The 14,167-nt window shown below is 35.3% G+C and overlaps 1 protein-coding gene across 15 annotated transcripts in view; it reads right to left on the reverse strand.

Moving 5' to 3' along the window:
- Positions 1-814: 814 nt before the first annotated feature.
- Positions 815-14,167, reverse strand: part of LOC105324494 (diacylglycerol kinase delta) — a 38,634-nt gene continuing 25,281 nt past the window's right edge. For 9 of the 15 annotated variants that reach the window (XM_066070365.1, XM_066070364.1, XM_066070370.1 and 6 more), the window contains 27 exons: positions 13,728-13,907; positions 13,386-13,468; positions 12,925-13,033; positions 12,556-12,695; positions 12,405-12,462; positions 12,161-12,255; positions 11,921-12,011; positions 11,647-11,724; positions 11,430-11,528; positions 11,250-11,337; positions 10,347-10,565; positions 9,869-10,048; positions 9,412-9,532; positions 9,058-9,168; positions 8,722-8,880; positions 8,584-8,629; positions 8,338-8,451; positions 7,702-7,836; positions 7,322-7,464; positions 7,043-7,154; positions 6,817-6,846; positions 6,646-6,684; positions 5,491-5,586; positions 4,914-5,054; positions 4,637-4,733; positions 4,263-4,402; positions 815-3,761 (listed from right to left, as the gene is read on the reverse strand). In XM_066070365.1, coding sequence (XP_065926437.1) covers positions 3,645-3,761; positions 4,263-4,402; positions 4,637-4,733; positions 4,914-5,054; positions 5,491-5,586; positions 6,646-6,684; positions 6,817-6,846; positions 7,043-7,154; positions 7,322-7,464; positions 7,702-7,836; positions 8,338-8,451; positions 8,584-8,629; positions 8,722-8,880; positions 9,058-9,168; positions 9,412-9,532; positions 9,869-10,048; positions 10,347-10,565; positions 11,250-11,337; positions 11,430-11,528; positions 11,647-11,724; positions 11,921-12,011; positions 12,161-12,255; positions 12,405-12,462; positions 12,556-12,695; positions 12,925-13,033; positions 13,386-13,468; positions 13,728-13,907 — 3,021 coding nt within the window. In that variant the 3' untranslated portion in view covers positions 815-3,644. The remainder of the gene's footprint in view (positions 3,762-4,262; positions 4,403-4,636; positions 4,734-4,913; positions 5,055-5,490; positions 5,587-6,645; positions 6,685-6,816; positions 6,847-7,042; positions 7,155-7,321; positions 7,465-7,701; positions 7,837-8,337; positions 8,452-8,583; positions 8,630-8,721; positions 8,881-9,057; positions 9,169-9,411; positions 9,533-9,868; positions 10,049-10,346; positions 10,566-11,249; positions 11,338-11,429; positions 11,529-11,646; positions 11,725-11,920; positions 12,012-12,160; positions 12,256-12,404; positions 12,463-12,555; positions 12,696-12,924; positions 13,034-13,385; positions 13,469-13,727; positions 13,908-14,167) is intronic. The other 6 variants (XM_066070379.1, XM_066070367.1, XM_066070369.1 and 3 more) reach the window with 4 other exon arrangements.

A 14,167-nucleotide genomic window follows, 5' to 3' on the forward strand; every position in this document is an offset into this window, starting at 1 on the left:
TAAAGGTTTCCATTCATTTTATTAATAATCATTATTTATAGATTTTGCTTTAAAATTTATAATTTAAAATAATATATAACCATAATAATGGGTACTAAATCCAGTGTCACTGGGTTCGTGTTTGGTTCTGAACAAGACTTTTTATACTAAACTTTTATTCAATACATTTGTTCTTGTGTATGAGAGGGCTTCAGGCCTGAACAAATTAGACCTTTTCTAGAGTGCCATGTTGTATAAACACATCAAACATAATGAGACACTTAATTAGTGTATAAACACAAGCCCATTTAAAACAGGTATGCAACCTAAACATAATTATTAAATATCTGTCTGTCATTCTCCTGTTATCCTTATATACCTTTACATGCATATAAGTAAGTATACATATAATTGTTTACATCTACTTGTACTGACAAAATGTGTACTGCTTAAAGCTTAAATTTAATGAAGAACTGAACTGAATATGACACCTTTTTAAACTTTTAACTTGAAAAAAAGTAATTAAAAATACATGATATTTTTGGAATGTATTTAAATAAATTCAATTACTTGTAATTTAAGGGAGACTCAATTACAAATTACTTCCAATTACTTTGAAAAAAAGTAATTAATTACACTCAATTACAAATACTTCTTTCAATTACCCCATCCCTGTGAAGTTTACCACAAAAATTCTGAGTTTAACAGAATTACTTTTCCAGTTTCCATGCTTCAAAGACAGCATGTACTAAGGAATTTTATAAATATTATACTTCACTCATTTACTACACAGTCTAAACCCCTGCAGAAACACACACCACTAAAATCCATCATGTCCAGTCTTTTGTACAAATTTATTCAAGTTCACAACAAATGAAACATGACAATATGACACTGAATTCTGAAATAAATATAAATATTTTGATTGGTCAATCTGAAGATTACCCAAACAACAAATATGAAAGAGGTAAGGCTTCTTTAATCATAGGAATGATTTTCATAAAAAAATTATAATCTGGATTCGATTCTGTACACATAGTTAATTGCAGACATATAACTGTATTTCTAGGAGATTGTCACACTTAACCTTTGAGTTGAACAGAATATTTGCCAATACTACTTATAAATCAGAGGTGAACCTAAATCAGGTCTCACCATTTTTCTACAAGGGCTCTAGACCAGGTATCTACAAATCTGCTACTGTATAACCACAGTGTATATAATATAAAAATGTTTTCATCTTAATTGGATTTTTGTTGAAAGCAGTAATATTACCTCCTTCATTATAACAATCTTTTTGGATAGCTTCCCCCCCCCCCCCCTCCCAAAAAAAATCCCCCAAAATCAATGATTGAAAATATCAGGTTCGTGTAATTTACACAAAAAAGCAAGCTGTTTTCGTTGATCATCAAAAGAAAACACCACTGATTTGTGTTCTACTGAGAAAGAATATATATTGTATACTTCTATTAATGGTATCCAAAATAATGGGGTTGAATAATGGTGAACAATGTTTGCCATTTAATCAGCTTATAACAACTTTTTGTAAATAAATGTACATATATATCAAAGGCTTTTTGTCTCAGAAATCCTTTTATGTACAACATTTCTCATTTATAAATGCCTTTTGGGTTACAATTACAAGTTAAATTGTTTTTGTCATATACAATGATGTTAGATAAGAAAAATTAGCTGCTGATCTAAACCAATGCATAGACTGGAGGATATCTAGAAATGTGGATTTGTTTTGAATTATAAAAACAAAACAAATAATATTTTAAGGTATTTTACAAGAGAGCTTTCTGAAACAGAGCTCTTTTATATACCACTTATCTTTATCAATGGAATACTGACTCGCTTTTGACAAAAGTTAACAAGAATTCAAAGTACTGAGAGTAACCTGTCTTTTTACGATATTGGCCAACAATGGTTGATGTGCTCTTGAATAAAAGTGGGAAAAAATGACTAGTACACCACTACAGCCAAGTGCAAGAAATCTAGACCACAGACAGGAATACAATATCACTGATTTTGGAAACGGCTGATAGAATAAAAAACAGAACATCAATAACATTGTAGATGGAAGATCTATGGTTGTCGCAGGAATGGGAATACAAGGGTGCATGTCATTAAATATGAAATTCAGTGTATATATATAAAAGATACAAAAACAGTTTCTGAAGGTACAAAATATATAAACATCATCATTGACGTCAATCTGCAGACATGATTCATAAATAACAAGAAAAACACGTATTACATATAAAAATGTAAAAATAGACAATGATATACTGCATCTGTTGTTGCTTCAAGCCCAGATCTGCTAAATTATTTATAATATTACCGACATTGATGATAAAAGGAGGCTGCCAGGGAAATATACCAGTATATTTATTGTGCTGGCCATTGTTCTGTGTTTTCAAAGTTTCAAGGTTATGTAGATTTGTAGACAACCACTTTTCTATAGGATTCTTGGTCATGTTCAAGTTTCTACTTAAGTATAAGGAGGCTGGATGATCAACAAACTATCCATAAAATGTACCTAAAATTTTAAGATAAACCATTGTTTGTTTGGCTACAAACTGCTATTTAGTAAAGAAAAAATCCTTATATTTTACCTTTAAAATTGTTTTTTTCCCCAATATTTTTATATGTAGCTCTTCTTTTAGAGGAGATCAATACAGCCCAAAAATGGCCACGACCATCGAGCCCTCTTAATATGATTTACTGGATCATCTCAGCAACAAAATCCAGAGAAACAAGATACCATGGTAGTTCACACCATGATTTTCTCATCTTTTTTTTGCACCAGGCTTTTGTTACTGATTAGTACCCTATGACCCATACGACCCTGAATGTTTGTTTCCATGACCTTTGACCTACGTTATTAGAGGAGCTGGGCATCAACAGATGCAGTACACAGTACAGTACACAGAATCACACACACAGAGGTATTACACTATGGTTGTGGACATTTGGAAAGACTTAGGCAAGATAAAATATGTAAAAAGTCATAACATAATCATGGAGGCCTGCCCCTACACTCCTTCACAAAGGGAGACAACTTGTTCCAACTTAATGCTCATTGTATTAATATTCACTACGGAAGTACTTATCATAAAGGGGGAAAAAAAATAAATATATGTAATTTTAATACATCCACAAAATAAAAATGTATGGCATCAAGAATCATTGGTATGTCCGATTTGATTCAATTAAAACTGACCATCTAGCACAATATCCTTTGATACAAGAGCACTCTAGACTGACTTTGGGTTGAACTAGTTCCGGGACAAACCTCTACCTTGACCAATTAAAGCACCAGTAACGAGCCAACAACAGCTCATCAGGTCAGCACTATGTATAACATCCCCGTCTTTGGTATGGCATCCTCACACTCAACAAATCAAACATGTTCGTCAAGTGTAGGGACTTGAAGCTGTCACTGCTGGATTAACACACCTGTGCATACCCTGTTTTGTTTTTTTGTTTGTCTACATATCTATATCTTTCTCGTTTGAGACCGGAGGTCATTGCATGTGATATTTAAAAAGAAGAAGTCACAATAAACAGGAAGAATTCAAAATAGCTTAATATATATGTGAACAATGGAAAAAGAAAAATCCTCCATCTCCCATAAACTGTTTCTATGGTTAATAATGGTGTCAGGAGGAGTTTTTGTCGAACACCAGAGATTTGTCGTAAGCAGTCATGCGGTTGTTGAGTTCTTTGATCCCCTGCTGAATCCTCTTCAGGTGCCCGACCTTTGTCACTCCGAGGTCCTACAAACACAACAAACACTGTCATTTCCTACGTAAGTATTCTACATATGTTGAAGGCATGAATATTGGAATATTTTCAGGGTAAACGTGGTAGTTAGAGTTTTTTTGTTTTTTTTTTTGTAATTTTTTTTGTTTGCTAAGGGGTTGAAAACTTATTTTATGTTATTTCATCATATGAAATTCAACAGGTTTTTTGCTTTTTTCCAGGGAGGGTTTAAAGAACTAAAATTATTTAACTGCTAAGAAAAATTAATACTGAAATTAATACTTCAAACATAAATATGGGTAACTAAACAATTCAACTCATACTGTATAAAACAATGAAGAAAATTCTTTAAAAAATCTTAAATAGAACTTAAAGATAAATTGGCTGTATCACTGAAATTGTTCTATCTAAGTTCACCACAACAGTAAAGGATTTGTCACAAGTTTTGCCAGTATTCTTTATACATTATGTCCGTTATCACTAATTATACATAATACAATGATCGGTCATCTCACCTGCAGATCTCCCTTGTCAAGAGTTAGGAGCTCGGTGCCACGTATCTCATTACGAATGAACGAGTCTTTGTACTCAGACAGAGATCGAGATTCGAGCCACTGACCCACATCTTCTGGCGTCCAGTTATAAACATTGTATGCTAAAAAATAATTCCAATAAATAGTGCTAATCAATTTATTCATAGTTGTTAATTTATTAAAGGATTTTATGTTTCTGAACAGTAAACTTAAAATACCCTTATTCTTTACATCATTGATTTTTTTATACTTCTCTCGTCATTAACTGACTAGAGAATGTTCTTATTTTTAAGAATTTGTGCCCAAATTCATCTCTCCTTAACATTTAACAATGTGTACAATCAAAATTGACTTACAAAGTGGAATGTATTGTTTGTCTTTGTTCTTTCCCTTTAACTTGCTGTAAACTTGCCGTAATTTTCCTGGCTTTCTTTTATGTTCTAAGGGAATCAACTACAAAAAAAGCTATAAATGTAACTACCTTTAAACAGAAATACACACTAAAATAAACAGTTTCTTATTGCATGAATTTTGCAAGAGCTCAGTATAGCCCCATCATATGTTGGTCCTGTTTACACAATTGAAGCGGATGCTTTGACAGGGTCAGGGTGTGCTTTAATAGTGACCGCCTACCTCCTCCTGTGATTGTGTGATCTGTGAGGGGTCGTACTGGAATGTAGAGTTAATCCCACACACCTGGCAGATTTTCTGCAGCTCTAGCTCAAGGTGTGCCAATGAAGCGTTCAGGCGTTCCGATATATCAGGTGCAAGTCTCTGTAACATGTGACAACATTAACAACATACTGGTCAGCCAGGTGGAGTGCGCACATCAAGTCCACAGTTTATCATTGTAATGAATTTAGAAGCTACAGAATTTATAGGTGGTTTATAAAAAAAGCGTGATCTATTCTAACCAAGTTTTATACGACTATAAATTTCGTAGCTATTGAATTAATGGTAATTAAATTCTATATCAAGAACATAAATTGAGACCAATTTGCCTCATAAATAGTACAAAACATAATAGTAACATCATGCAGATCAATTTTTTTTTTAGCATGAGCAATTGTGATATCGATGCCATCAAAATTGTTTATACAAGTGTAAAATGTAAGATACATATTTCCTATTCATTTATTTTAAGCCAAATGAATTTATGTGCTTATGGTGAAGACTCTAGGGGCTTGTGGTGTAAGATGAGAAAACTTACTAGAACAGCGGCCTTCTCCGATAGGAAGTTACTGGTGTCGTGGTTCAGGTGCTGCACGCTGCGAACAAAATCAATCACCTGACTCCTGAGGGTTGGCTAAATATAGCACAAACATGTGTTATTACATTAATTACAAAAGGATAAATCACCAAAAGTCACACATTCCTACCATTAACATCAAATTAGTGTCCAGTGCCATTTATGCACTACACAGTAGTATGGTGAGTATGCCATTTAACAATTCATTCTTTAGATACCGTTATGATTTAAATGAAAATAAAAAAAAAAATACATGTATACATCCTTTGGTTAAAGCAAGAATACTATAGTGTATATACTGTATACAGGGAAACATTCAACCTCGTTTTATTTTCGCCCCTTTGGCCCTCGTTGTCAGAGGGCAAATTTAAGACTGGGCGAATTCCAATGTTCCACATTATCTCTCTTTAAACACAACTTTGCCTGGGTGAATTCACGATGGGGCGAAACCTGTTTGCAAGTGAAGAAGGGTGAAAATAACACGGGGCAAAAATAACCCTGTATACAGTATGTCGTTAATAGCATTCAGCTCATCTTCTTTCCTTCCCTCGTTTTTGCCAATTTAAATCAGAATTTCTTTAAAAAATAAGCAAGCACTCTAAAAACTACATAGAAGGTACAACTTAGATTCAGTGTTCTTTGCAAGCAAGTGGAAAAATGGAAAATTAGGTGGAAGAGACACAGAAGGAAGAACTACTGGTATACCAGCACGTACAATTCACAGGATCACATGCATTATATTTAATAGTTATGTCCCCTTTACTTAAACAGAGCATTAAAAAAAGACTCTGATTGGAAATTGAAGTCTGAGAAAATATCGAAATTTTGTGAAATACACGAGTCATCTACTCTAAGTGATAATTAAATCACAAAAGCTGCGTGACCTTTTGTGCGACTTAATTCAGTGATTAAACTGGTACAGATTATCAATGGACAAAATACACATTATGTGAAGGGAATATTGCACATTAATAGTATACCAAACAGATCAATAGAAATCACACGGGATGAATATCAGGAAGATTTGAACTGTTACAAAAAGGAAAAAATAATGAAAGATGAGAATTGTTTGATCTCTTGGAAAAATGTACATCACATGATATTATGGAATCTTACTTTCAATTTTGATTTAAATTTGATAGGTCTGTGTTTAACCTAAAATGAAGTAAAAAAGTAAATGAAAAAGCAAATGAAAAAGACAACAATAAAATAAAAGGGGGTTGATGAACAAAACAGATAGGGTTTTTTTTTTACTGAGAAAAGCAGACAGGTACAACAGGCAGGCACCTGATAGGACTCCATTCCTCCTGTCTCCATCTAAGACAAGAACCAACACACAGACAAAGTGAAATCAATGTACGCAATGCATCATGTAGTAACGGTGTCATTCAATGACAGACTGGCATTTGACCATGCAAACAATATCGATCATAGTGATCAGAATTCTCATGCAGGCTTATGAAATTTCTTGCTGAATTTGATGAGTTAATGTGTTATTTTAGAGACCGCATACCTCTGCTAACTTTCCCGCAGGAAACAATCGGTCCATGTACTCCGAGGCTTGAGTAGCAAGGGGAAATAACTCCTGCTCTACTGCACTGTACTTCAAGGAGGCAATCTTCACACTGAAAGGAAAAATAAATATGTTATTAAAGGCACCTTTCAATCATCTAAAGATTAAACATTTATTTTCATTGGCTTCTCGGTTCTGTTGGTATTTGAATTTAATATTTTGATTTATATACAGTTTACTTTCAAACATATTATTTTAGCTGAAAAAAACCACACTAACCCTTTGATGAGAGTGGATGCAACCTCCACAAAGTTCTGTAGTACAAGGGACTCCTCCTCAGACAGAGAGGTGGGCTGGGGGCTGACGGACCGCTCAATCTCTTTCTGCTTCTCTGACCAAGACTTCAGCGTATTCTCAAACACCTGTTTCATCACCAAAGACAAGAACAATCAGTGTGTTTCCTATGTATGGATCATTCACTCAGTGCTACGTAGGGGTCAAATATAATTGACAAGTATCAAGAGTGTAAATTAGATATGCCAGAGTTAAATCTACAGATTGAAATCTATAGAGTTCAATCTACCAGTATGAGTGAATCTACAATGTGAGTTAAGCCAGTTTTATCTCCAGTGTGAGTATGTGAGTCTGCCTAAACTTACCCTGTCCCTGGTCAACATCTGGGCACGGTTCTTGTGGACGATGTGGATGTATCCCGGGGGCTGCATCCACGCCTCCCCATCCACCTGTGCTGGCACCGCCTCGTCCCCCATGATGGTGATCTTCACACGACGGCACTGCAAGATGTTACAAATGTTTATCTCACTGCATGTTGTTACCAGCATACATGCACTGGGGTTTTATCAACCTTTGGTCTTCTGAAGTATGATACAGGTATATGAAAATACCGTAGAAGCATATATTTTTGTTGGGTCAAAATTTCGTTGTTTTTAAACCAAATAAAATTCATTGGCATTTAATTTCGTCATATTGTAATCTCTTTGTATTCACTAATACTTGGGCTGAAAATTCATCAAGGATTTGATTTTGTTGCTATATACTGCCAACAAAAATAACGAAATTAAATCCTCACAAATATTTCTGCTTCTACAGCAGTGTTTACTGATAGGGCGGGCTATTGCCCACAAGTTTACGCTTCCTCTAAACAGAATCTTGCTAAATCCACAAAAATTGATGTCTATGAATATCAGTGAAACCACACTGCTATCTTTCTTTTTTACAATAGCTATAGTACGTTGGATCTTCTATCCACCTTTTTCCTGTTTTTTAAGGCCTACCTGTGCTATCCTGTGATGTTGGATGTCGATCACTCGAGACATGGCCATCTGAACACTCCCAAACACTGCCACCACCTCCAGAATCTTGTCATCAAAGCTTGGGGCCTGAAATGTCTGTAGAAAAACCCCAAAATAATTCACAAAGAAGCACTTTTCAGGGCACCAAAATCCTTTCATACTATCATGGTACATTTGTACGTCATTGTGCATTTTTGAGAACATTTTAAAACAAGCTTTTAAACTCACATCATCTTCCTTTGTTCCTCCCCAGAAGTTTGCTCCACCCATGTAACTGAAAGGTTATAGAATGAACGTTTTCTTAAATTGCCTTATATAAACTTTGCAAGATGGTATGTTGAAGAGAAGTGTGTCCGATTGATGTACCTTGGTATATTGAGGATGACTATGCCCTGTAGGCTAGGCAGCGGTATACGCTGACCATCACACTCCAGCTGTACCCGCTGGTCCAGATTCTTGAAGGATCTCTGCACCAGCTCCTTGCCTCCCAACACACCATACCACATAAAGTTCTTGGTCCTACTCCTAATATAAATCAGGATTTTGTAAATTAAAAATAAATAACCATTCCACATTAAGTTCTTGGTTCTAGTCCTAAAATATATGGAGTGTTTACAATAAATGAATAAATCAACAATAAATCTTGAGGTGAAATCTGAAAAGCTCCTGAATATTTTTACTTTCATGTTGAAATTTACATACCTGCATTTTTCTGGATGTTCATCTCGTTTATTTTGAAAGTCTAAAGTGATCTTGGCATCCAATCCAATTCCAAAATAATTGTTCATTACACAGCGCTCAGTATATTCTGACCTAAAAAACAAACCAGAAATCCAGCTATTGGTTATCTGCATGATTTGTACTAAATCCAAGATCTCCCGCTTCACACTTCACACTTTTTAGACACTATGGTAATGACAAACTTCGTAACAATTGCCGTGTACCCAGTACCAACTTAATGGCATTATCAAACTAAAAAATAATTTGCAAAATTCAGAGGATTTTGAATGAACGTAAATAATTGTTGAGCTTTGACTTGAGCTGGGATGAACTTACGGTGGAATGTCATCCTCCACGAGGGGGGAAGCGGCAGCACACAGGGCATCTGCATTGGCCAACAGGACCTTACTGATAAAGCTTCCCCCCGCCAGCTTACCGGCGATGTTACTGTTCAAACCTTAACACAGAAAGTTCAGGGCGTTAATCAAGCATCGAAATAACATACTGTAATCTTTTATCTACATGTATGTATGCACACATGGAAAAAATGGTATATAATCAGTGAATCAATAAATCAAATCAAACAAAACATAAACCTGAATGTGAATATTCTTGTACCAATATACATGTACTGGTCTTCTTTATTGGTACATATACTAAGTAACTACTCCATCATGATAAAATGAAATTTAAAAAGCAAAAACTGTTTAAAAAAGGCAAAGCAACAATTCAAATAGCTGAACCTCTGGTATTAAGAATGTATATGTATGTGGTTTATTTTGTTGACATTTACCCGGTAGGATAGTGTGGAAGGGGACCCCGAACAAGGGAGCAGTAAGTTCCTTTTGAGGACTTTTGTCCCGGCCCAGTACCGAGCCGACACTGGCCGTCTTATTGAGCATGCTCATACTGCTGATCCTCCGTGACGCTCCTGTTTCTAGGTCCTTCACGCTCAGGTTAGGATCAGTGTGAACTAAGGGAGCAGTCGAAAACAATTATCAGTGTGCATTCTCTTTTTAATGGAAGTGTGAGGGAACGTTTACTCAAAGAGTAGAAAACAAAATGGTATATATAGGATTTCTGATGCAAATGGCAAGCATATTGACCCATAGTAAAATAAAAAGATGAAAATGCCACAAATCTTTATGTCTGATGCAGTAGGAATTTATTCAGTCTTGTGTATTATGTCTGTGATTAGTTTAACAGAATCAGTCAATTTATAAATGAATGAAATGAAACATTTTAGTACAATTTTTTTCTAGAACTCTTACCTAAGTTCCTTGGACTGGATATGGGGGTTTTTGGAGCTGCCTCCAGGGTGAAGATGGAGAATGTAGGGGCTGATCGTGATGTCTCGGCATGAGCAGCGAGCCCCCTTTGTGGAGAAGTCTCGCTGGAGTCCAGCAGCTCGGAGCTGTCTGCCTTGTACAGGGGCGACTCCTTCATCCGCTGGTATTGTTCCTCAGTTTGTGCATTTTGTTCATCAACAGCTGTGAGAGAAAAATTACGGTAATCTTAGGTACATGTACCGGTACTGTGAAAACAGGTATCCTCTACAAAATTCAACTGAAAATGTTTTACACAAAGAAAATCAAACTTGCTACTTATTTTGGGAGTTTCCCTCCAAATCTTTTACAAAATGTAAATACATGAACAAATGAGATAAATAATTTCACAGGATATACAGAGGTTCTAGTGATGGCTATACTCTGTCCCGAGTTTTTGCTTCCACCACTTTTTACTTGATATTTCAATAATCATAAATACCTTTGTGCTCAAACTACGTTCATCCACTAATATGAAAAATGAAACGCCCCCTCTACCACTTCAGGTTTTAATACACATCCAAAAATAGAAAGTCTACGTGGATTTTGCATTGCATCAGCCATTAAGAAGCCCGGATGATAACGTTAAAAAATTGCGCGAGGTATCCTGAGTACTTCCAAATGGAGAGAAGATGTAAACATTTCCCATTATAAATCTCCGTAAGAAATTTGTTTTCGTTCCTGTGAACTTTTATGAGTGAAAAATGATAATTATTCAATGAAGATATCTTGGATATATTCCCTTTTATCGATTTCAACTGTATTTCTTTCACAGGTATGTGTATTTTTATTAAAAATCATCAAAAAGTGGTGGAAGCAATAACTTGTGACAGACTATAGTTTTCTTACCTCGCTCAGTGTGTTCTATGATTTGGCGGATTGCTTTTTTCAGACTGTTAGCTCTGGACATAAGGGCATCTCTAGGTTTAAAAATGGCCTGAAATAAAGACAATGCCATCAAAATAAATCCATTCAACTACAGTCTACCTCTCTATCATAAATGTCTGACAAGTGGGAAGCGCTGCTCACAGATTTGGTTTTGGTGGGGGCGGTAATAACCCCAGGGACGGTGTCTTGATCTTGATTGCTAGAATCTTGTTCCGGAGAGGAAGGGGATTTTGTTTGTTCCTGAAAACATAAAACAAATCAACTTGATAACCATGAACAACCACTGCAGTGCAATAAAATGACAGTTTATTTAGTTAATTTTACTTCAGGATCCGTTTCACAGAACATTTGTGCATACCTGAGAAGGGGTAGAGGCCTCTGCTTCATCATTAAGGGTGACCAGTAAACTCTCTAACTTTTCATTCAGCACATTACACTGTCAAACAGAAAGGATAATCTTCAACCACACAACATATTTACAACCAATATTCTATAGTATTTGACATCCATTACCAAAAAATATCAAATGATCTATTCCATCTTCATGTTTTAGTTTTTGTTCATTCCATTATCATTGTGGGTTTCATTAACTAATACATCTGTACACACGTTCTAACTTGCTTTCCTCTCACCTTTAAGGCAATGTCTGAGTCCTTCTGGCCTTCTTTTTCGTGTGCTTCTCCTACTTTTGCCACAAAATCTTTTACAGTTTGACACAATACTCTGTTAAACAAAGGAAACATTACACAAATATTTAATGAATGATCTACATGTTGATGTACAGTGGCCTTACAGCAATAATAATTCTTGTCTCACTTAAGAAGAATATTGAAAATTCTGGAAAAGTAATCTTCAGCCAATGGAATACTTGCTTTGCAGAAGAAATGACAACAGCGTGGTCCTCGGAATGTAACATTTTGGAGAGATGGTTAGCCACTGAATCCTCGTACACAGATATCGGGTCAAACTAATCAAAAATCAAGTGTGAAATCATCATCAACACCATTTACCACATTCAATTCACTCAAATTATCATAACAACTACAAAATCACAATGTGAAACTTTAATAACACCGCACATGAAGTATATGAGACTTCCAATTGAGAAACAAGTACCTGTTGAGAAAGTTTTCGAGGTGGTGGCATTGTTCCTTCATAAGTCCATATACTCCACCTACAAACACAATTTGAGCAGAGTTGATGTGCTATAACTGTCTATCCAGTAATTACAACAGTTACTGGAGAAAAGATCATGCCCATTACGTACCTATCTAACATTTTAATTTGTGAATGTTCTAATTTTTCTAGTATCACAGGTAGCTGTGTGTCAGCGTCGAAGGTTGATCCCCACCCCAGGACCCGGGCCAGGTCATTCCCTGTCCCAAAGGGCAGCACCCCCATCTGACACTGAAAGACAAAGTCATCTCCATAGCTATCATATTTAATGTACATTATTATTATATCATTACATTACATAATTGTTATATCATATTATATTAAACTAGATAGTTATGAAATTAAAAAATCATTTCTAGTAAAATAAGTACACTGACAATTTACTGTAGAAGAAAGGGTCATCAACTATAAGTAATAGTGTAATGCTGTAATCACAGTATAATACACAATGCAACAGTACCTGTTTATGGAGATCAAGTTTATCGATTTCTGAGAGAACCCAGCCAACACTTCCATCACCCCCACACACCAGGATCCGGAACTGGTCAAACTTCTGAAACAGCCTCAGCCTACAAACGAAAACAACACCACTCTGTGGTAGTTATCTATAACCTGTTGTCTTAAATAACATTCAACTCAATTAGATGCAATTTTTGGTTTTTCTTTTCAAATCATGAATTTAATAACATTTAAATGATTAAAATGATGTTATTTATTGTTAATAGTCTTAGTTATTTGGTTATTTAATGAAATAAGTACTGATTTTATTACACAATGATTCCATTCTTGTTTTAGTTATAGTGAGGTAAGAAGAGTGTATTATTTAAATACGTAACAACTGGAAAATATGAAAATAACTTCTGTAAAACGTAGCAGTTCTTCTGATTTGGTGTACTGTGTGATTACACCAAAGCTACCTACCCAGGATGTGGTCCCCCATTCATTAAATCAAACACCTGAGCAGGATTCAAAAGCTGTTTAAATCGTCGTAAAAATTTAACACCCTACAAGAAAAAAATTAGATTTAAAAATAATAAGATTGTTTCAATATATCGATCCATAGCATAACAAAATCAACAGTCTTACTGCTTACAACTGATTGAAATTTTATCCCCCCCCCCTACTACTTTACCTCTACCGGTACTCTGTCATAGTTTCCAATGCAAAATCTTTACTTTAAATTACACTTTTCAAAAACTTTAAAATATAAGTAGAAGTTGTCACTATTACTCCCCCCTTCCCCATCCCTTTCTATGCCTTTACCTGATTGTCTCCCGATTTGGTGTTGACAAACACCAGGAGGGGGCTGGTCCTGGGGGGTCGGGTCGCCTCCCAGTAACCGTCCGAGTCTATGTTGTTGATGGCAGTGGGAGGTAGGATAGAGAGCTTACACTGACCCAGGGGGCACACCGACGAAATCTGGTCCTTACAGTTTGAATGAACCTTTATCAAGAAAAAAATAATCACATTTTAACAGATTTTAATATACATGTTGTAGTTTTGTCACACTAGAAAATGAGGGTAGGGTCAAAACAATTAGCAAAATAAACTCGAAATATAGAGGACAAACTTTTCTGAGAAGTTTCCACAAAATAATACCTTTTTAAGTTGAAAATCCAAATAATTTGATTAGAAAATATTTTAAATTCCTATTTTTTTTTTATTCATAAATTTTGACACAAAAAACAACAAATTTGATACAT

The sequence above is a fragment of the Magallana gigas genome, chromosome 8 (genome assembly GCF_963853765.1).
Source record: "Magallana gigas chromosome 8, xbMagGiga1.1, whole genome shotgun sequence".
In the NCBI taxonomy this organism is placed as follows: Eukaryota; Metazoa; Mollusca; class Bivalvia; order Ostreida; family Ostreidae; genus Magallana; species Magallana gigas.